Genomic DNA, 23,739 nt, shown 5'->3' with positions numbered 1-23,739 from the left:
TCACACCAGTAATGTTGTGTACTGAATTAAACCCATTTATGCTTATGATTATAACTAACTTGACACAGTAAAAATGCTTTTTTGAAGATGAAAAGTTTGCAACATATAAGTTGAATGCATTTCAGAATGAGAGCTACTATATATTTTTACTTTTTAGAGTTAAAAATTGGATATTTTTCCTCTTATAAAATAATAAAATTTTGTAAATGCCTATACTTGCTATTTTAAAGATCAAAAGCATTTTATAGAAAAAAATAAGCAATTTGACCTTTAAAACTGTTTTGGGTATGTGTATATGAGTGTTCGTGTGTGTTCTTGGGTCATTTCCCCTAAGAAAGCCGTCCAAGGGGACAGGACAAGGGACAGCTGTGCCATTTTCCAGGGCTTCTGTGGCCAGAGAGGAGAGTGCAGAAGGTAGTGCTTGGGCTTCACTGGGTTGAAACCAGCAAGTACCTCAGCAAGAGGCTTCAGGAAAAGAGGAGGTAGATCCAAATGTGAAAATATGAGAAAACAGATGGAAGCACTAAACAAATGTAAGAAATTATAGTTCTCACTGTCCAAGGGCCAAAGAGTAGTGAAACAGGCATTGTTGTACCTTATAAAGGTGGCACAGACTCCCTAGGAAGCAACTGACAACATAGATCTAAGAATCTTTAATCAAACAGGTATTTTCTCTTCTAGGAAGCTATCCCATAAATAATCAGAGATATGAACAAGGGTAATGTCTGGTTCGTTGATTTTAACTTTGTCTACATTTTTGCATTTTTAAAATTTTCTATAATCAAAATCTTATTTTTAAAATTAAAAGGTTATTAAATTTAAAACATTATTTTCTGAATAAACAAATATATTTTTTCTAATAGAAAAGTAGAAAAAACATTTAAGCCTCCACTTCAGGTATGATTAGGTTTTAACAGGAATATGGTCACTAGATTTTTAAGTAAATGACATCATTTTAAATATTAGGACACTGTGTATTCATTAGTCTCATTTCACATTCAAAATTCCTATTTGTGCAGTTCCAAGTCCCCCTGCAGGGATTAAGGACTCTTGGTATCTCTCTACACATTTTTCTTAGAGGTAGAATAAGATGCTTTGCCCAAGGACCTACTTATTTTCCACTTTTGCAGCGTACACCTGGTCTTTTTCCACTGCTACATGGCACTCCTTAGACACACTGTAATACAGAATCATTTCTTCCATCAGGACTTCCAACTTATGTAGCTCTTGCCGTGGCTGGATGACAAAGTAGCCTGGGTGACAGGCCACAGGCACATACACATCCATGTAACCCCCTGGCTCTGGCAAGTGGACAGGAGGCGGCAGCTCCTCCATGGAGACAGAGCAGGTGGGGTCTACCATGGTCTTTTTGATGCCGTCCATGAGGCCCTTTCCGACATTCTTTTCAGTGTTGCTCACTATGGGGGTGTTACCACTTCTGCTGTTGGGAGAGCTATCTCCGCCAGGTATGGTGCTCAAAAACACATCCTTCTGACGCTTCCACACGTCTGCATTTGTAATTTGACGATTAATGCTGCGTTGAGGATCAGGGAAGTTCTTAGGCGTAAATAAATAAACATCTGCTATCCCTCTGGTTTCATCCACTTTCATAACCTTTGGAAAACATGAAAAACCAATTCAAGAAACCCAAGTTTACATTGAATTCTGAGAGGTGGTTATAATATTAATGTTAAATATTAAAACACAGTATTTTGCAAAAAAGAAAACCCAACTTGCTCATTTAAGATCAGATGAATTATCTATCACAGTAGCAATGAATAAGCTCTTAAGTAGTCTAGAAACTGGCAGCAAGCTTATAGAAGTGAAAAATGTACTAATTTCTAAAATCCCTGAGAACACCTTACAACTTGCTAGGGGTCATTATCACTGAGAGGAAGTGATTCTATATATCATGATTTAAAAAATGTTTATTAATGATATTTTAAAACACTCAAAATAGAAAGAATAGTATGATAAATCCCCATGTGCTCAGCACCCAACTTCAACAATACCAAATAATCATGACAATGGCAAAGTGTCCTATAAGCATTTCGCTTAAGGGTGGTGTACTCTCAGATGGGGAGGGAGGAAAAAGCTTTGACATGAGCGGTACCCTTTGGGACCTCTGGTCTACATTCCTTATTTGGTCCTAATATCTGCCCTCCCCACCCCTTCTCCATTTACATGAGAGAAGAGGGACCTCAGCTTGGGAGGAAGAGGAAGAGAGCCCCAGGCCAAAACCGCAGTTGTGCACCTGTTGCCCTGGAGACCTTTGACCACCTCGCTACCTCCTTCTGTCAGAGCGATGAGTGTTTGTGTGAGAATACCACACGCTAGAAACTGGGACGGTACTGCTGTGTGTCCCAACAGGCTGGCTGACTGTTAATTCTTATCAGCTCTTCTGGTTTATCTTAAAAATGACAAAAATGAGATACTTCTATCCATATCTAAGTTTTATCACATTAGGCAAGAAATGAAAGTCAGAAACAAAGGCATGAAGACAGGGAGACATCTGCAAGGCAATCCTTCCACAGTAATTTACTTAAAAAAATTTTCTTTCCTAGCAAGATGAATCTATTTAAATTCATCATTTGGGGTGCTAATCACATACTGACTGCTAATTCATCTTGATATTTATGATACCGAAACACCACTTCAAAAATCAACCTTTAAAAATACCTTTATTGAGTACTCAACACCTGGTTTTAGGGGCTGAAAAAGCAGCTGAGAAAACAATCTTCATCATCATGCATCAATTAAGGAATATACAATGGTATGTAATTAAGTGTGTAACTGTACATTATATGTAAATCCAAGAGGTGTACAAACATGGGAAAATCAATGTGAGCTAGAATAATTTAGAGATCTTCATGAAGATATTTCTCAAAGACAGTTCACTGTTAAATTTTCATATAAAATGACAACACAGTGTGCATCTGTTAAAACAGAAATATCATTTTAATTTCTATTCTTGGAAATATGAGCAATGTTTTTTATATGAAGATGCAAAAGTACAGGAAAATACCAGCTAGTGAAATAAATAGAGCAATTTAAGTAAGTTTTAGGAAAAGAGGCAAAAACCAAGATTATAAGCAAATAATTTGTATAATCTTTATATTTTAGAAAAAAGAAATAGAGGACTTAAATGATTTTTAGAAACACATATCAAGAAATACATGGTGATTCCTTTGTTGGGGACCTAATTCCTTATTGTGGTACAAAATAGGAACAGAGAACCATGTCTAATACGTTTAAAATAATTGAAAAGTTATATAAAGGATTTAAAATAGTACTGGAGATGCAGAATAAATTCTTAAATAAAATTAAACAATGAACTATCTTCTCACTACATATGTAACCAATCTCTGGACTATAAAAATGTGTCAGATGTGAAAGGATCAGTTTACAGTAAGATGAAATTCTTCCACAAACACCAAAGGAGCCCTTCTGGCTAACAGCCCCCTTTCTAAATGTATCAAGACCAATAAGATAACTAACCTTAATGCTACAGTCTGGGTAATTCAAAACAGATTTTTTTAACCAAAACCTCGCCTCTGTTGTCCATGTACCAACAGATTGTGGAATATCTGTTAAACAGCACTTGGTGGCCTGAAAAGAAAACATGATGGAAAAGTGAACACACTACCTTAAAATTGGCACTTACGAGTAATGTCAATATTGTTTTCCTACAAGTCAGATGTTGCCGAAACAGAAAGCAAGCAACAGCAATAGCTAACAATGACAATCACAGCACTCAGGTGGAAGCTTCTGCTTTTTTCCTGGCTCTATTTATATTACTACTATTCTCTTCACTCCTGTTAGGGCCAGGGCTCATGCCAGGCTCTCCATGTGCTTCTCACCCTACAGTACTTGTGCTTGACAGGCCAGCGTGGCAACACCATTTTACAGATGGTGAAATGGACTCAGAGAGGCTACCTGATCACAAAACTGAGAAGACAGGATTGGGACTTATATCTAGGTCTTCCCTCTAAAACTAACTGAAAAGAAAAAAGAAAAAACAGTGTCATTTGTATAAAAACTGACTCCTGTTGCAAAAAGTTTTTTGGAGACTTCTGTGCTTCATTCAGCATTTCCTGAGTACCTGTGGGTGCCAGGCATTTGTGCTCAGCTTTGGAGGGAGGTCGTAATGAGAATTAAGAAACAAATGAAATCTGTAGATGGTGAAAAGCCTCGTTTTCCCCAGTGCTTTTTGCCTTCCACCATCACTGCACAAGTGTTTGCAGAACGGCTACAGCAGGGAGTAAAAGGTGGCCTCAGGGAGCCCCTTCAGTCTCATGGAAGCCTTTGAAGTGATGGAGGCAATTCTGTGAAGGGAAGGAAAACTACTTCCAGGATTCCTGGATTCCTTCTTTCCTCTCTAGGCCCCACCCTCTCTGTCACACGCTCTTCCTTGGGGAGCTCCAAGTCTCTCACTGTGCCCCCTGGATGAGGTCACTCACTCTAATAGCCAGGCAGGTAATGAGGGAAGGAGGCAGCTAGATGGGGCCAGCACACTGGACAGTGCAGCCCTGCAGGGGAGAAGGCCACTTCCCGCGCTCCCACAAAGTACTGTCCCATAAAGGAGAATGCCCAATACTGTCAGGTTATCTAGTTTATCAGGAGAAGGTAGAAGTAGGGATCTTTGTGTGAAATTACCTGATTTTTAAATCCTGGCAACTGATCCACATTTTAAAACACTGTAAGAGCCAAGAGCCTAAACTCAATATTCATGGCTCAGCTTTGGTCAACAGGCCATCAGTTTGCTGCTTGGACTTAGACCTCTTGGGGAGATGCTGTTAGACAGAGGCCTGGCCTTGCTGGCTTTTAACATTTCCCCAACTTCATAACTATTAAACAATGAATCTAGATAAGATTAATACAAAAAAAATGTGTCATGCTCTTAATGCTGTAGCTCAAAGAAGGTATATGGTGTGACTTTCAAACAGTCAGAAGCAGTGGGCTGGGGTCCCTCACGCCCACCCCTCTAGCCAGGGGGCTTTTATAGGTAAGGCTGGCCCTGGTGGATGTTCTAATAAGGGATACAGAGGCCAGAGGTGCTATCAAGTGAAAGGAGCACTTAAAAGTCTAACAATTTTCAATATATGGGTGAGCAACAATAAAAGTGATTTTAAAACTGGCTTGATGACAAGTGAAACAGCTTTTCTGTAATCAATATTTTAGAAAAGGCAGTGGTGACTGGAGTGAGAGAAATTAGAAACGCCGTGCTAATTACGGTCAAGTACTTTTTATTCACTGAGGTCTGATGCCACAAGATATCTTCTGGCACGTATAAGAAGCCATTTACAATCGCAGAATGCCAAACAATTTTGCTTTCAAAAAATGATTAATTTCTGTACAAAATCCTCCATTTCTCCTAAAGGTAGGAAGGAGTTCTTAACAATTTTAATTAACTCAAAATAATTCAAAATTCTTATCATAAATTTTTACCAACAGAGGAGGGATGGGCTAAAGTTAATCTTTTTACTAAAATATGAGGATAACATCATATAAGAAAATGATTAAATATAAACAGATTTCCAAAGAAAATGGTTACCTAATTAAACTAAGAACTCTGGAGGTAAATACTTATATACAATACCCTGAAGCTGCATAGAAGTCAGCATTGGCTTGATTATATTAAAATATTAATAGAACTTCTAACTGGACAACATAACCTAACGACTCGACATACTTAAACATTTATCAGAAAATGTTCTATAAGTTTGAGTGGTCTTGTCTAAGCTGAACTGTACCTCTGAAAACCAGTGAACAATCACATTTGGATCATTTCCAATTTAGCAAGATCAAAACTGAGTGGGCACCTCAGAACACGATTACAAATACATTCAAGTCTCTTCCAGCAAACCTCCCAGGCTTATAACACACAGTACCTGAGGTGGTATTGCAATCATTTCTTGTAGAAACCAAGAGGGAATTTCCCGGAGCTCAGATACTTTTACAGATGTTATATTGCCAGTGTCCAGGAATTTAATATCGAGAGCCCGGCTGCTGTGAATGTTCATGATCTGCAATGACACAGGTGTTGGCTAATTTATTAGCACATCCAAAAGACCAGAATGAGCCTGTGTCATTACATTTTGTTCAACTCTAAATTGCATATAAAAACAATAAAGGCTTCTGTTATTAAATTTTCTCTTATTTTAAAATGTACTTCTAGGTATTCTTTTAGAGTAGAATTGATTTCAACAGCTGGTTGTTAATTTATTTAATTAGCAATAATCACTATACTAGTAATAATCAATAGAATTAATAAACATAGTAATATTCACTGTTTTCAATTCTAAGACACTATTGCTTTTATGAAACAATTTGATACATTATTATATATTGCTGATTAGAAGGGACAGTCTGTTCTCCAAAATATTAAGATGAGAAATAAAAAAGATTGTGTCTTAGCAATGAGGAAATAAATAATAGAATAAATTCAGAGAATGAACTTTTACTTGTAGCAGATAAATACTACATATGTTTAAATCATAACATATTTTTGTATTTTATAGCTTTGTCAGAAAACCCAATAATGATTATTATTATTTGTTCTAACTAAAAATTTGAAACTCAGAAAATCAGAGAGGTAAATAAGTCTAAATTAATAATTCAAAAATGGGAAAATTACACATTAAGTCAAGGCAATAATTAACTATTTGTGATCAAATGGTAACATCACAATGTAAGATGCTGGGTGCACCTTTAAATGCCCATACTTTCCTTCAGTAAGCCATTGTGATATTTGCTGTCATTGCATATGACTATATTGGCCAAATACAACCCCATGGGGATGGTTGTCTGGGCAGGAACTTCAAGTCTACAACTCGATGGTTGTGGGTTTAGTTCCTGGTCAGGGAGTGTGTATGAAAGACAACCAATCAATGTTTCTCTGTCACATTGATGTTTCTCTCCCTCTCCTTCTCCCTCTCTTCCCCTCTCTCTAAAACATGAATAAATAAAATCTTAGGAAAAAAAGAAAAAGTCAAATGACTGATTTTACCTCTACTCGTAACCATTTTCCTTCGGAATGGATGAGGCAGATTTTCCCAGAGAAGGGTAAGGAAACAAAGTACTCTGAGGTCATGTGCTGCAAAACAGAATTGCATGACACTTCTATTACTCTTAGCAAAGCCCATATTGCTACACCATTAGAAAAACATCTGTGTAGCTCAGGCTGGCTGTTTCACCCACATGTAACCAGAGGATGCAGAGCATGTCCCAGAGCTTAGAGAACTTCTGCACTGTTTCTCTACATTTGCTGATGGCAGTGATCTGTGCTCCTTCCTTGCACATGGCTCATAAATCATCCCTGTTAAAATGTCTAAAAATGTTAGCATGGACGTCAGAATGATTCACCCAGGCTCTGGCGCCATCAGTTAAACATGAAGAGGGAGGTTGAGTCTGACAAAGAGGAGAACAGCTTAGATGAAAAGTGAGGTGGTGGGGCTAGCTGTCAATAAGGTCTCTTTTAATTTTTTAACATTTAGATCCAAAGATAGGATTTTAATCCCAAAAGAAATGTTATCAACACAAATGTGGATGTCAGCTCCAGTGAAATGGCAACACATCATGGCTGTAGGTCTCTTCATCCTCTTCTGCTGCTGTAACTTGAAGCTGGGGACCTGCCATGGTCTCTTTCCTTCAGGGTCAATGTATTCTTCCCCACAGGTAACGTCTCCACTTGGGTTACAAGAGCACTAGGGACTATCACCACCACAGGTCATAAGCACATGCATGCAAATGAGTCACTGGAGTCAGCCTCTCTGCATGTCTCAATTTCCCCACCATATAGACTAGCAAATCCAACCTCAGTAATGACCTGGAGATACATTTAAAACATCTGTAACAAGCTACAGATCTAATGTCTAAATTCTAAGCTGTAGTCTGAACACACGCTTAACCCAGGTCAGCAAAAAGTTTGAAATACCTATTCTATGTAAGACACTTGATTAGGGACTATGGTACCTAAATCAATTAGGTGTTTACCAGGAAAGTTCAGTCTCTGCCCTCAAGAAGCATATACTCTAGTAAGACACACAAACACCCAAATAGCTAAAATATATTACTGCATAAGTGCCATGAGGCCCTCACTGTGCTTTGTAGGTTAGAGGCAAGGGGTCACTTCCAGGGCGAGGGGGTCAGGGCTGAAGTGGCACTGGGGTTTCGTCGTCGTCGGCAGCCGTCTGTCTCGAGAGACGATGGTGTAGCTTCTTAAGAGTCTATCTGCACCGCCGAGAATGGCTGTGCAGTCCGACTCGGGAGTGACACGGTATCTTATCTGTCTCCTCCCGTGTTGAATCGACATCTTGCGATGACGCTGGAGTGTCCTCTCCAGTGAAGCTGAAGCTGCAGAGACAGGGCAGGGTGATATGGAGGGTCTGCTGTTGCCCATGCAGCAGACCCCCCCTCTCTTCGCAGCTGAAGGGTCCAAGGGAAAGACGGAGTCAATACAGCTTGGCTTCAGGTGTGCCGCAGGAGTTGCCGGTGTTGACTACAACGTCAAACCGCCTTAGGGACTCCGGCTCCGGATTTTCTGTCAGGGTTTACTCCCTTAGCCTTTCCCCTGAAGAGGTATGCCGCAAGGCAGCAGAGGTTTTTTGGAGTCAGAGTTTTCCTTCTCTGATGTGCCCTGACTGGAAGATCGAACCAGCGACACTTAGCTCGCAGGCCGACGCTCAATCCAGTGAGCCAAACCAGCCAGGACGGCACTGGGGTTTAGTCCCTTGGAAACTACAGCACATTCTGGATCATGACTATAATGTCCTAATGGAGGTAAGGAAATCACCTTAGAACCTTACAACAAAACCTCTCCATATCCTGATTCAGAAAAGAATACTAGATTTAAAGAGTAAGGAGCTTCCTAATAAATTTAAACTACAGAACCACATTTACTGAGGTGGCAGGTTCTCAGAAACCATAAAGAACTTGGCGAGTGATGCCTTGGAGGTTTTATTCTCCTAAATCCCGTGGTTTCGTTGTTGTCCAAGGCAGAGGAGCTATAGTGGCTCTGGCGGACAGAGACGCAGGCAGCTGCACTGTTGGATCATCACCTGCACCTTGTAAGTAACAAGCCCACCAGCTGTTGAGCACTTACTATCCACCAGGCACTGTGCTAATTAAGCAGGCGCAATTGCAACTTGTTCTCGTGACACTGCTATGGGTGCACATTATTGCTGCCTTCATTTTACAGTGCAGAAACCAACGAGGGGAGGGTTTTGTTTGTTTTGTTTCATTTTGAAGTATGCAGTTTGTGGCTCTCACCCACTATTCTAGAAATTCAACCTCTAACTATTCAAAAGCTATTTATACTTAGACAAATTTAGTGACCACTCTTATTTGCAATTTTAGGACTAATTTTAGGGGTAGATGATGCATTGCCATACCTTGCAATAGAAGTAGTCCTCTATCTTTTGCAGGAGGTTGTTGAGCTTGTTCAGACCCTTACAAGGCACCTGGCAGTAGAATGCGCCATCAGAGCAAATATTAGTCACCTTGACATTTGTGTACATAGCATCCATCTGGAACAAACAAGGGACATGCCAAGAGGCTTGAGAATAGAAGATAGGGGTACCTCTCTTTCCAAAAGGAATTATCTGATATCATTTGTGTCAGGCACAAAGTAGTCTTTTCGCATACATTAACTTATTAACACTTTCCATTGTCTGAAAAGCTGATAATATCCTTAACTTTATTTTTCCCCATTAATTTAGAAAAAGAACTATTACATAAAAGATATTTTTGCAACATTAACAGAAATTAAAATAAAAAACTCTCACCAAATCAATCCTATTATCAGCCTATTTTCCAACCTGTATTCACAGTCCACATGAATTATAGTAATTTTAAAAGTTTTAATTATAATAAAGGTTTAATTTTAGCTATCTTTAGTCAAATTATAATATAAAAATAACTTATTGTTGTTCTACTTATTAGAACAAATATTTTCCTAATCTTGCTATGAAGCCTTTAAAAGGATAATTTTTAACATCTCATCCTATTCTTCAGAGTGGTTATTATATAATTTATTTAAAGGTTTTTTTTCTTTGTGGACATCTATGTTCTTCACATTTAAAAACTGTTAAAGCTAATAATTTAATAAACATCTAATTCATTAATCTAATTTTCCCTCTTTTGTAATATCCTCCTCTATTATCTTTGCAAAATAATTTCATATGAAATTAATACATGCTTATTGTAGAAACTGGAAAATAAAACAAAAATCCAATTCCTAATAATTACTATTTAGGTTTTGGCATTTTCCCCACTTCCAGTCCCCCTTCCCCTTTTTTATATATAATCTGTCTCTATCTAGTGTTAGCCTAAAACTTATAACATTCCTTTCTGACAACCTTCTTTCCTTTGATATGTTTAACAGTTGGCGATAGTGGTCACAGTGGTACCTGAAGGTGAACCTCTAGTGACTTGTCACATATGGCCTTTAAGCAGGTGGCATTGATATTGATACCATCTTCTCCTGAGGCATCATACAGAACAACAAGTGGAATATCAGCTTTTTCAAGAATTTCCACTGCAAAGATCTTTCCACAAGTTAAAGATTCAACCACCTTCACTAAACCAGGATCATCACTTAGAACTTCCAACCCTGAAAAATATTGAATATTTTAATTTCTACTTAATTAGCAGAATCATTTTAAGATGGATAGATTGATTGTGCTTGTTACACTTATTACAATTATGAGTCTATTACAAAGGAAGCTTTGTTTTACAATCTCCTTTTCATAACCCACCCTTAGGTTTTAAGATATATGATGTGTTTGCCTTTTTGAATATATCACACTAAGGCAGGTAATTTAAAACAAGAAAACTTGATGACCAATCAAAATTTCTAATTTAGTAGAAATAGCCTTCACTTTCTATCCAAATACATAGTTAAAAAGTCTAATACATGAAAGAAGCTATCAATCAGTTATGTCTGCCAGTCATGTATTTGTAATGTTCTTCCTAAAAATATACCCTTGACTTTTTTCACTTTCTAATTAAATATACGCAATTATTATTTCTTTCTTATAAAATGAACATGAATTTACTGGAAATTTAGACAACCACCCTTCCTTCGTTCCTTTTTTCCTTTCTTCTTTCTTTTTTAGAGTACATCACAATGAGCCTAAATATACCAAAATTCTTTCTGGTTTATCACAGAAAGATTAAGTAGTATTTAACATAATATGGACATAGGTGAATTTTATTTTAGTCTAATTACTCTTCCAATTCTTTGAAAATTGTAATTTTATGTATCATATAACTGACAACTTTATATTACTCTATTAAACTAATTAAAACCAGCTCATGTCTATTTTTATATTTACCCCCTTTAAGTCCATCAGCAGAAGTGCACAGGCTCCCTCTGAGCTGCCTTTCTCTTGTTCTAGTTTTGTTCTCTAGACATGTAACTTTATCGCTGTTACCAAACCTTTCCTTTCAGCATCCTAAATCTTGTCCTGTGCTCTTGATATGTTCTTTTCAAATCTAACTCCCGCAAGTTTATAACAGGCTTTTAAAATAACTTGAGATTTATCTCGCAGATAGAACCAAACCCAGCTCCTCTGACATAAAGATTTATCCTTGTTGGGAAGGAGGGATCTCTTCCCGGGGTTAATTTTTATGGAAAAATTTTGATCCTTTTCTGAATTTAGCTCAGGCTCCCTTGGCATGATGCGTACATATTTCAATGTCTTTTTTCCTCATTAGCATGGCCACTGTAGCCTCCGTCCTTTCAGGTTATCCCTACAATGTCACTCTCACCTATGTGAATTCCTCTGTGCTTTCTTGAGGAGGAAGGAAAGAACAGTGATACACTGACTATGCCAGAGACTGCACATGATCTACAGTCAAACTCGTGCTTGGGCGCACGAGGGTCTGTTACTTGGTAATAAGCAGCACCCACAGAGTTCATCTCACTGGGAATAAAGCTGGGAGTCATTTCAAAACAGACTGAACAACATGATTTAAATAGATCAAATTCCATGCCACACAGCCTCTAGCAGTTGTTACCAGGGCAGTTAGAACAATGAAAAGACCCCTTAAGATGGTCAATAGACTTTTTATAATAAAATAAAATATATATGTTATATGTAACAAAAATATAATAAACATTATAAAATTTTTATAATAACATCTTATAAAGATGATATTAGACATGAATTTATTTATAACTCTCAAGAGATACTTAGTACATTATAGGATTTAACCACAAAGTACAATGGTAATAACGCATTAAAATGGAAAGAGCTTTCAAAAAAGTTTCTCTTACCTGCCAGCTTACACTTTGTAGCTTGGAATGAGAGTGAACAGAACTTTGGGTTCAATCTGTATGCTTTGCTCTTTTCAACATTTTCACTAAATCCATAGTCAACATAGCATACCTAATGATAACCAAAACAACGTTTAGGTTCAAATAAAATTCTTTATCCTCACTTCTTAAAGAATCACTTGAGAAATTGGGGGAAAAGGGGACAACTGTAATTGAAAAACCAAAAATAAAAAATAAAAAATAAATAAAAAAAGAATCACTTGATACACACAACTGGTTCCATTTTATTACACAGTCACCATTTAAGTGGTGTCGCACTGCCTGGGAAATGCCAGGAGAGGGGCCCTGCCTCAGCCGGAAGAGCAAGGCTGGGCTGCGACCAGGGCCGAGGCTCCTGACTCCCAAGCCGCACTCCTCCACTGCGCCTTCCCAGCGGGGAGGAAGGGGCGACTGTGAGCTCTGACGCCCTGCCGCTGCCAGCGTCTCAGCAACAGACCCACCTGGCTCTGCAGCCGTGCCTGTCCACCCTTTCATTCATTTCTTAATGCTTGCTTCACCTTATTCCTCCGTGATTTGTACACTTCCACTAAGGATTTGTATCCTTAGGCAGCAGTATTTGTTTCTAAAGAGGGAGTCAGTCTGGTGGTATTTACCAGACTCTAACTTCCCAAAGCAGCATTCATGGTGGCTGCTCTCAGCTACAACGCTTCCAGGGTCCCAGATGCTTTCTGTCAGTGACAACATTGATGTCATGGCTGGATGACACTGAATTCTACACGGGAAGAACAGGTACTTGTTTGTTTCAGGGTGTGAGGCTGGATTAGGCCTTTATCCAGCTCAGCAAAAGGCCCCAAATCTGCTGGACAGAGTTCTGTGTTTGCAGAAACCTGGACAAAACTTCCTCACAATCAGCACAGATCATTAAGAGTCTGAATATTATTTTTACAGTATTAGTAAAAACTTCTGTTGAAAAGGAGTCGACAAACAAATATTTTGGGGGGTTAAAAAAATCTAGAAATATTAAGCTGTGGTTTAAAATGATAACTAACAATCTGAGGGAAAGTGTTAAAAACCTTTTATGGTTCTCTAGTTAAAGCAGAGGATTGTTATTATAAAAACAAAATAAAACAAATCAAGGGCAAAGAAAGAATAAGTAATAGAGTGTTTTACTTTCTGCAGCAAACTAAAGTTCACAGCTTCTTAGTACCTAGAGTATGGTAAACACACAAAACAAAAATTCTTCTCAGCAGAGAATCTGAGGAAAGTAAGAACGGAGAGGCCACTAAGGCTTCCCCTGACTGCCTGATAACTGGATCTGTGGAGCCTGCATATCGCCCATTGGAAAGGATCCTCTCTCAAGAGTCCACATCTTGACTCAACACTCCCTTAGGCCCAGATCTGGGCAGGGTGCCCACTTCAGGCAGCCGGCCACTTAGACAAACAGGCCCATCTGTCCAATCTCAGATTAGTACCTGGTCTTCCTTCGCACAGGCCCCAGGATTCAGGCTGCTTTTGTTTCTCTTCATGACTACCACCACCTACAACTTGGATTCTGCTCTTCCCAGACCTAAAGTGGGGATACCAGGACCTGACAATAGGATAGAGTATGTGAAATCATGACTCCTGGGAAATTTAGAATCTAGTCCTGGCACCAACAGACTAAAGGATAACTGCTCTAAAATCTTCAAAGAGTTTCTGTAATGTTTAGAGCTTGTTTTCTTCTTTTCGTTTTGAATCATAATACCATGTATTTATATGGCAGATGAAGTTTATAAAGCATCTGCCCATGGATTGGCCAGTCTGACTCTCCACACTCTGGCCTGTGTCCTCTGCTCTGTAGTTTCTCTAATGCTCTGGGATCCACACAAGCAGGCTCATTCATAGTCCCTCCATCAGGATCCTGTCCATTCCTGGTTCTCTGGCACCATCAAGTGGCCAAAGATCTCATAGCGCCACCTGAGTAACGACCAGTGGACATCCCCACGATGTCAGACCAAACTGGCACCAAGCTCAAGGGGTCAGTGCCCGTTCCTGTTTCTCATACCAAGGACTGCAACAAGCAAGGAGGTAATTAGTACTTGCTCTCAGGCATAGTATCGTTCAAGAGAAACAAGACTTGCAAAGTAGTTAGGGTGTCTCCAGGTAAAGGGAAAGATTCATCTCTGTCAGGCTCAAGGTGATGTGGGGAACAACATCAGGCCAGAATTGCTATAACTACTGCCGCATTAAGACATTAACACTACAATACACCAAGCTGCCCCTTTTATTCCTAATCCCAGCTCACAGCTCTCAGCAGAATGAAACAGCTGGTCGCTCCCTTCTTTGGAAGATACCCGACACTGGCCCTCTTGGTTTTCCTTCTTCTTTGCCATTCTTAAGAGTCTCCTTTCCTCCTCTTATGCGCATCATCTAAACGCTGACGTGTTTCAGAGCCTGGTACTGGGTCCCCTTCTCTTCTCCATGGGTGTTCTTCCTCTAGATGACCTTACCCAGTTCCATGACTTCCAGTAGCTCCTATATGCTGGTGCCTCCCAACTGAATATATCTCCATCCTGACTTCTCTCTGAGCTCCAAATTGATCCATTGATAGTTATTCTCAGGCCTAACAGGTCCTACACAACTCTTGATTGTCCTAGACACTGATTCTTATCCCTGACTTCACAGTCAATAAATGGCACCACTGTCCACCTAATTACTCAAGTCCCAACCCCAGAAGTCATCCCTGAATCTTCTCTTCTCTTATCTTCTAAATCCAATGAGTTAGTGTCTTATCAGTTTTACCTCCAAATATATCCTGTTACTTCCTTCTCCACTAATGCCAGCCTAATTCAAGTTACACTTTGCTGGCTGCTGCAATAGCCAACTGGTCTTGCTTCCCTTCTTTGCACTACAATCCACCCCCACACAGGTACGGGTACAGGTACTGGAACAATGTTTGAAGCAAATGAACCAGATCACATCTCCCTGCTTATCCCTTCCTTTGGGGCTATTTTCTGTCACAGCATCCTGGTTATTTCCTTCACTGTACTCCAATGGTCCTGTTTGTTTATTGTATATGTCCTCATTATCTTCTTTTTTTCACAAGAATATAAGCTTCTTGAGAACAAGGACTTGTCTGTCTTTTCCCCTGGCCCAGAACAGTGAGAAAAAAAAAAAAAGAATTTAAAAGTATATCAGGCAAGGGGAAGGGGGGCAAAAGGGGGTTAAATGGTAATGGGAAAAAATACAATAAATTTTTTTTTTTTTGTAAAAAGTCTACCAGCATGATGATAGTAACTGACTATAGGAGGAAAGAGATCAGACTTTTAATATCTTTCCCAAGGCGACACAGCTAGAAATGGCAGAACTGAGACTCAAACTCAGGTGTGACTGCCTCCAGGGCTTAAACTCCCATAGGAGAGGGAAGGAAGGAAGGGAGGCCCAAGTGATTTTTGCCATTTAGATTTCAGACTGGGAGAGATCCTTGTGGAGAGTGTGATTACTGAAACACTGCTGCACTGTTAATGTGTCACTAGGGTTGTGTAGGTTTCATCTCTTCGCAAGCAATCTCTATGCCTTCAAATAGTTTGTTTTGTTGAACTTGCTAAGGGCAGGAAAATGGTCAGGAAGAGAAAGTTCCCCTAGGAATGTGGGGGGTACTTATCCCCTATCACCTAGAGCCCACTCAGGTTTCTCAGTAAGCCAAAAGCAGTGACGGGTCACATTGACTTGAGTCTGATCACCTGGGTGGGCATCCATTCCTTGCTGCACTAAGGTCTCCGAGATATGCCAGCCTTGCCCTCTGCTCCAGCTCTCCTCCTGGGGTCCTGACCTTGCACTGAGGGGCACTCTGGCTTTGGTTCTGGGACCCTCTCCCAAGCATTTCCCACCCCACTCTTCTACACACACTTGTGTTAAAGGTTGACCCCTCTGTGCTTTTCTTTCCCAGAGGAGATGCCAGCAAACACAGGGCTACTACTGCAGCGTTTTCACGCTTGTGATGTCCCCATGGAAGAATATTCCACATACAACCCTGGCCAGGTGGCTCAGTTGGTTGGATTGCCATCCTGTATACCAGATGGTGCAGGTCTGATCCCCAGTTGGGGCACCTATGAGAAGCAACTGATTGATGTTTCTCTCTCTTTCTCTCTCAGATCAATAAATATGTCTTCAAGTGAGGATTAAAAAAAATTATTCCAGATACATGTAAGGGACAGCTAAGAAGAGTCCTTAGGGACCAAGAGCTCAGACTCCAAGTCATTCAGTCTAATGCCTTGGCTTTGTGGACCCAGGGGAATGGGGGAACCTGGCCAGGGGTACCATTACCAGGCAGTCAGGACTAGAGCCCAAGCTGCTAATCACACTGTGTTCTCTGCTGGTCATTGTCAACTTGGTCCTTAGGTTTTTCCAGATTTAAAAAAAAATTCATCCAACTATAATTTATGCTGAATAAAAAATGCCCATTTAAAGTATAGTTGGATGGGTTTTGACTAATGTAGATAGCCATATAATTACCATCTACTAATGTAGATAGCCATATAATTACCATTATAAAATAACAGACCATGTCTGCAGTTAACCCACCTCCACCTCCTGCCCCAGGCAACCACTGATCTGATTTCCATCACTACAGATCGATTTTACCCGTTCTCAGACTTTATGGACATGGAATCATTCAGCACAACTCTTTCACCTGATAGCCTGTGAGTTTTTATTCACGTGACTGTTTTCAGCAGTTCATTCCTTTTCATTGTTGAATAGTATCCCGTTATATGGATAAACTACAATTTATTTATATATTCACCTGTTGGTAAACATTTGGGTAGTTTCCAGTTTAAAACTATTAATAATAAAGCTACCACAAATGTGTATACAAGGCTTTTTGCAGACCTATGTTTCCTCTTGTGTTAATATTTAAGGGTCACAAAAGTTAAGTACTTTAAACAAACTGCCCAACTGTTAGTCAATTTTCAGATTTTAAAAGTCTGGTCAAATGGCTTAAAAATTTAATCTCAGTAGATTTGGTTAAGGAGTAATTTCTCTGAGTGGCAGAAAGTGGCCGGGTGGTCAGGGCCTCTCCTATCAGACAAACTGGGTAAGAAACCACAAGCATCCCTTTCTGACCCCTTGACATTGTGTTTGAAGGCGGGGATTTCAGGGCAGAGTATCTGATGGATGGAAGCCTGGCTTCAGGGAGTGGCTATTTGTACTTGGCGACACAAAAGGGATTATTTGCCAGGGGCTGACACTGGCACAAGGAACAGTTTTTATTTATTTATATGTTTTTTAACTTGTTTTTCAGTTATAGTTGACATACAATTTTATATTAGTTTTAGGAACAGGTTTTATACTATGGAACAGAGGCCACAGAAATAGCAACATCTTGATAAAACTGTGCTGAATTCAGGGCGAGAGAGCTCTGGTTCTCAGCTCTGCACTAAGGGGAAGAAGAGGCAATGGGGCCAAGGCCAACCACCAGAAACATGGCCAAGTCTCGAAGCCTCGGAGCCTGCTGAAGGAGGAGACTGGTGAAAGAGCCCTCTGACCTTTCCAAGGCGACCGAGAGGGCAAGAGTTGGAGCAGGTCCCAAGTCTTCAGCTGACTGCAGAAGAGGGCAGAAGAAGAATGTCATCTTCTCTGATCTGTATGGTCTCCCTTGCTCCAAAGTAATGACCTTGACCAGAAGCCCAAAGAGCTCTGATCAGTAGTTACTATTTTTTCTGGGAATGGGAATAAAGGGTCTTCCTGATTACATTATGGGGTATGGACACTTTCGTGAAGGAAATTTTTCCCTTGTTTTTTGTTTTTCACTAAGACTTTGAGATAATATAACCACCACTGACTTAAAAGCTGACAGTGACAACCTTTTGTAAATGATCTCTTCAACTTCTGGAGAAAAATAAATAGTTTATTTATTGTGTCCTTAGGATATACTATTAGAAGCAGCATTTTCATTTGAAAACATATGTGCTTGTTGTCATAACACTATGACAAAGTAAAGAGTGCTTGCCTTTATTTTGTCCCCTTCTGTGGAGGTGATCTGTGCCCGTAACCAAGCGTCCTCCTCAGCATTTACAGCCAGCAACTGCCCGATATGCACAGTCTGGACTGGTGTGATCATAGGGTTCTTACTGTAATACTCCTTCATTTCATCTTCCATTAATTCCTGAGCACCAGAATAGTCTTCCCCCACATACCTGAATTAGTTAAAGGAAGAGAACACCAATGAAGCAACACAGGAGGAGGCAATCCATAAGAATTCATTAACATCACTGTTTCTCTACTGCCATCTTTGGTTCCGGCCTCAGACTTGCTTATATCAACAGGGAGGAGAACATGTATTTAGCAAACATGTATATCAATAAAAGAAAATATAAAATTGTGGCACTCATGCAAAAAAGAACAAGATCCAGTATGCTACATAACAGAGCACAAACGCTCGACAACAGTCCATTAGTCGGGGAGTCTTCAGGAGGCTGAGGCTGAGAAAAGGCTCCAGGGAAGGGAAGAGAGGAAGACGTGGAAAATGGAGATTCCAATGGAGGCCAGATAGCAAGAGTGGACATAAGATTTTGACTAAGGCTGCTGGGGATATTTGCAGATTACTGGAAGAAAATCTAGCTCATAGTTTTGCCTTAACTAAGGCTAGGTCTAAACAAGGCTCAAACTCTGACAACCAGTGAAATTTTACTAGAGAAAAAGCCTTAAATACACTAAACACAACCATGTGGCAACCCCTCCCCACCTTACTGAACAAATTTGAACACATTACAACAAAATGCTGAGTTCTGAAACCCTTAGAAGAAATAACTTATAACAAAATGCTTCTTAAATTGTATGTGTCCTGAGAAGTAATTTTTCAGGATATGTTCCTATCTCCTACAATTTTCTGTTGTCGACAAACTGTAGTCACCTTTTCCCAGTTCATGTTAACAAAACATACTATTTCCTTTCAGCCACAAACAGGCTGTTGTATTTTTGCCCTTCCGCCCTCAGAGAGAGCTCCGCCAAAGGCCTTCTAGGATGTAAAACCTGATTAAGCAAGTTTGGCTCCTGTAACAGGAGCTGTGTCAGCCATAGGATGAAGACTTTTTAGCTAAAAGGCTATGCTATCTGGCCAGGGAGATGGGGGATATGCCAAAAGCACATTGTTCTTTGTATTCTTGTTCTAGCTTTTACTGAGGGCCCGTGTGGTCCTATTGAGCATTAAGATACTACTCCTTTAGTAGTGGTTGTTTTTTTTTAAGGAGTGTTTTTATGTATTCTTGGTAATTATTAGCAGAGCAGAAGATACCATAGTCAACCTTTCATTACTATACATATATTTTTTAAGGCTTTAAAAAGTCCTACACAAAATGGAAAGAATGTGTCTGTTGACGTAATGGCCATTTTTAAAATCAATTATTGCATACACGTTATCCACTCCAGAAACAGCTAGAGAAACTTTGCTGCGCTCCATCATTTAGGTTAATTGAGCTTTACAAATGCTCAGGTAATGCCTGGAGTGCAGCTGCACTCTTGGCTTTAAAGTCTCCTAGAAGATCTGTAATGCTACCCAAGTGCCCACTTCCTGGGACTTGGATTCTTGAGACCAGAGACAAAAGATTCCCATGCTTGATCAGAGGGTTCTGCTGCAGCACCTCTCTGAACCTTTATGAGTTACAGGCCTAGTTTCCAGAGCTTACTGACTTCTCCTGAGTAAAGATGTGGGTATACAACAGGTCTCGGCCCAGCTGGGATCTGCTAAGTCTCCAGGGTAGTGGGGGATGCCAATGATTTAGGGTCAACCTAATGGCAGACATTACCCATCTGCTGAAATGTGCTATGCTAACTCCAGGATTCAGCTTTACACTGGAAAAGAAGATCTAAATAATCTGGAGATGTTGGGCCTAGTAATCCTGGGATAGACTGGAAGTCCTAGAACTGATCCAGATTCCTACCAACCCTTTGGAAGGAACATCAGAAATCACATGATTGATCTAGTCCAATGCTGGGTGCTTGGCCTCTGACAGGGGCACCAATGGCTATCAGTAACAGCAACCAAAGGATCCCAGCAAACAAGCACATTTAGATTTTTAAAAACAATGTTAAGTGGTAAAAGTTAGTAATATGTTCCTCAAAATCCTTCCTTTACCTCAATTTATTACTGAACCATACATAGTGGGACTCCTAACCCTTAGCTATCTATTTATATCTTTAGGCCATACCACATCTTAGAATAAAAGCTTTATAGATTTACTACTTCTGTATAAAATAAGACCTCTCTAAAGTTTTTATACATTCTTCTACAGTGAGCATCCCAAGACACTGGATTCTCATTTCATTATCCAGTCAGACTTAGTTTATTCAAACAAAAGAGCTTTAATATTTTTGATCCATTCTTTCATTGAAGGACTTTATCTTTTGTGGCCTTTCTTTGGGCCTTCCCAGCTCAGCTATGATTCTCTGGGGAAGTAACAGCCCAAGCCACACAGATCTGCTCTGCTTCAGCCTCCGCCTCTTTTGTCCAGCCACAGCCACAGCCACAGACACAGCCGCAGCCGCAGCCGCAGCCACAGCCTAACACTGACACCTTCAGAGATCCAGCGACACGAGTTCCCATTCTTTATCCTGAGTCAGAAACTGCAAATTATAGTCTTTCAATATTTTCTATGTATTCTACATTTTCTCCAAAACTCCATGTAAAGTGCCTGGAGCTGGACTGCTTTTTGTAATTCGTGTTATCATTAGCTACTCAGGTAATGACTCCTCCTCCCAAGCAATGATATCTAAAGTCTCAAGAACCAGAGCACCTTTGGGTCCAAGGTCTAATCTGATGTACTATACTAGGAAAGTGGTGCTTAGCTATTTTGACTTATAGTAAATGCCACAGAGTGCCACATTAAATAGTATTAACTATGTAGTGGGTGACTTGCTTTCAGACCATATTACCACTCCAATTTTAAAAACTTGGTAATCTCACAGGAATAGTTGTATATTTTGAGCATTTAACAAATATTAAGAATATATGTAGAGATTAATTTTAAGTAATTTGATTTTAAGATGTTCACCATCTACTGGGTGAGACAATTGTACTTATATAACCATAATGTAAAAGAAATAAAAATTAAGTCTCCTGCCCTGACTGGTGTGGCTCAGTGGATTGAATACCAGCCTGTGAACCAAGGGGTCACCAGTTTGATTCTCAGTCAGAGCACATGCCTGAGTTGCAGGCCAGGTCCCCAGTTGGGGGTGTGCGAGAGGCAACCACACACTGATGTTTTTCTCCCTCTCTTTCTCCTTCCCTTCCCCTCTATTAAAAAAAATATAAATAAATAAAATCTTAAAAACAAACAAACACAGGCTTTTTAAAAATATTAAGTCTCCTAAGAGATGAAAAAAAAAGAAGTTCTGGAAGTTGAGAGAAAGATGCAAAATATGAAAAAAAATATATTATTATACTTTATTATAACTCTATATAGAACTTAGAATATATTATTCTTCCTCAACCCCCAGCACCCATGTGAAGAATAAGCAAGTAACAACAGCACACCAGGATCCTAAAAAATGAGAGAATAAAACTTGCCTGATAACCACTTCATTTGTGTTGCTCAGTTCAACCACCAGCACAGACAGGGATGCCTCAGTTGGAATGGTTAATGGAGGAACTATTATATTCTCCATAATGGGATTAGCACTTTCAACATTCTTTTCTACCTGCAAATACTTTTGTTCAACCATAGACTTGATAGCATGATCGCCATGTGCTTGCTCTGCATCCTTCAGGATTTTGTCAGTGGGCAATGGAAGTTTAGCATAGAGAATGGCCTTCTGGGGATTTCCGGAAATGTAGTCTATGGTGCATACATCAGAAAGCAAGGCAAGGTTTTTTGAGGCATCCTCAGGGAATTTTACTTTGTACATGTCCTCAAATGCTTTGGGAAGTGCACTGGCCCAAAGACCACTTGAATATTTCATCAGCAGTTCTGCAACTTTCTCTTTAAAGTCTCCTGGCATAATTGTGGGACACCCTTTAAATGGTGGCACCTGTTTGGGAGCAGGTAGTGGAGATGGAGGCAGTTTTCCACTGTCAAGTTCACTTCGCAAAAGCTGCTTTCTCTTAGCTGGGTAAAGAAGCAAATCTTGACCACCACTGTAAGGTTTTTCCACCTGAAATTTTTAAATAAAGCAAATGACAGATAATTCAATGACTATAAACAGTCTGAAAACACTTCAATCCATTTTGAATTTGAAAGCAACACGACTTTAAAATTAATCAAGAGAACACAAAAGTGTACATTTTACTCAATTACTTAGTCTTCATTGCATTGTCTTTACCTGCAAATGACACCCTAAGCCACATTTCCAAAATAAACAGAAATAAAATAGCATTAATTTTCCTTACAAGGCATCTGGCCTCCCACGACCCTAGGATATCATGAGTGGGTCTACTCTGTATACCACATATCTTGTTCAGTTCTCCCTGCCAAATCCAAAGCAACAGCCTACAAAATTGACTAAACACAAGATGGAATGAGCCGGTGGAAAGGTCCATCAGGAATAAGCCATGGGAAAGAAAGTTAGGAAATATCTAAATGAAACTGAAGTGCTGTCTCTCCCTGCAATAGCCTGAGAAAACCCTCACCTTTCCATTATTTAGAAAAAGGCACTCCGGAGGTAAAGTATGGTTTTTACAACTACCACAGCTGAAAGTTAGCTTAAAGTGTTGCCCCTCTAATAAACAAGAGTTAAAAATGCCTGGCATTTGCATGTCATCCAATCTCTAATTTTATCTGGGTAACAATCCCGAGGGGTATGGCATGATGGCATCTCTACACGAGAGAAGAAAGAGAAGAGAAACTGATGTACGGCACCATTTTTCCAAGTTCTAAGCCTTTCTGCTACTAGGCCAGGAGTCCAAAACTGTAGGCGCCAGCCCAGCACAGCTCATCACTTGTTTTTGCAAAACCTGTGAGCTAAGAGTTTTAAATGGTTGAAAAAAAAATTTAAAGAATTATTTTGTGATGTGAAAATTATATGAAATTCAGTGTAAGTAAAGTTTTCTGGTGACACAGCCATGCTCGGTTATTGTTTGCTTTTGCACTGCAATAGCAGAGTCCTGCAGCCGGGCCAGACTGTGGGTGACAGTCACATAGCTCTTGGCCTGTGAAGCCGTAAAATTTTACTCTCTGGCCCTTTACAAAAATGCTCCTTGACCTCCAATTAGACTGAAGTTAGTATTTACAGCCTTCTGAAATGTTCCTGTCTTGTCAGATCCTGCTCAGCTATTCCTTAGCTGCAATTTAAGCCCTAAGGGGAGTATTCCAGACCACAAAGGCAATAACCAAAGTTTGCAAGAAGTCTTCTCTTCCCTAAGAAGAGTAGAATATTAAATTATGTTGAGTGGGTAGCTTGACAGTAAAGCACATTTACTTCCTTTTTAAAAAAAAATGCTGAGGAAGAGAGAACATAAATATGTATATGTAAAGAAGGTATTGTTA

The 23,739-nt window shown here is 39.7% G+C and overlaps 1 protein-coding gene across 1 annotated transcript in view; it reads right to left on the bottom strand.

Moving 5' to 3' along the window:
- Nucleotides 1–23,739, bottom strand: part of TDRD7 (tudor domain containing 7) — a 60,456-nt gene that overhangs the window by 6,857 nt on the left and 29,860 nt on the right. The window contains exons 7-15 of the mRNA XM_090274453.1: nucleotides 21,825–22,408; nucleotides 18,270–18,456; nucleotides 12,281–12,392; nucleotides 10,410–10,612; nucleotides 9,393–9,527; nucleotides 7,010–7,096; nucleotides 5,892–6,026; nucleotides 3,499–3,609; nucleotides 1,112–1,614 (exon numbers count right to left, since the gene is read on the bottom strand). Of these exons, the coding sequence (XP_090130579.1) occupies nucleotides 1,112–1,614; nucleotides 3,499–3,609; nucleotides 5,892–6,026; nucleotides 7,010–7,096; nucleotides 9,393–9,527; nucleotides 10,410–10,612; nucleotides 12,281–12,392; nucleotides 18,270–18,456; nucleotides 21,825–22,408 (2,057 nt within the window). The remainder of the gene's footprint in view (nucleotides 1–1,111; nucleotides 1,615–3,498; nucleotides 3,610–5,891; nucleotides 6,027–7,009; nucleotides 7,097–9,392; nucleotides 9,528–10,409; nucleotides 10,613–12,280; nucleotides 12,393–18,269; nucleotides 18,457–21,824; nucleotides 22,409–23,739) is intronic.

Source organism: Furipterus horrens, unplaced genomic scaffold (genome assembly GCF_987537825.1).
Source record: "Furipterus horrens unplaced genomic scaffold, mFurHor1.1.pri manual_scaffold_4, whole genome shotgun sequence".
Taxonomy (NCBI): Eukaryota; Metazoa; Chordata; class Mammalia; order Chiroptera; family Furipteridae; genus Furipterus; species Furipterus horrens.
This window is presented reverse-complemented; position numbering and strand designations above follow the sequence as displayed.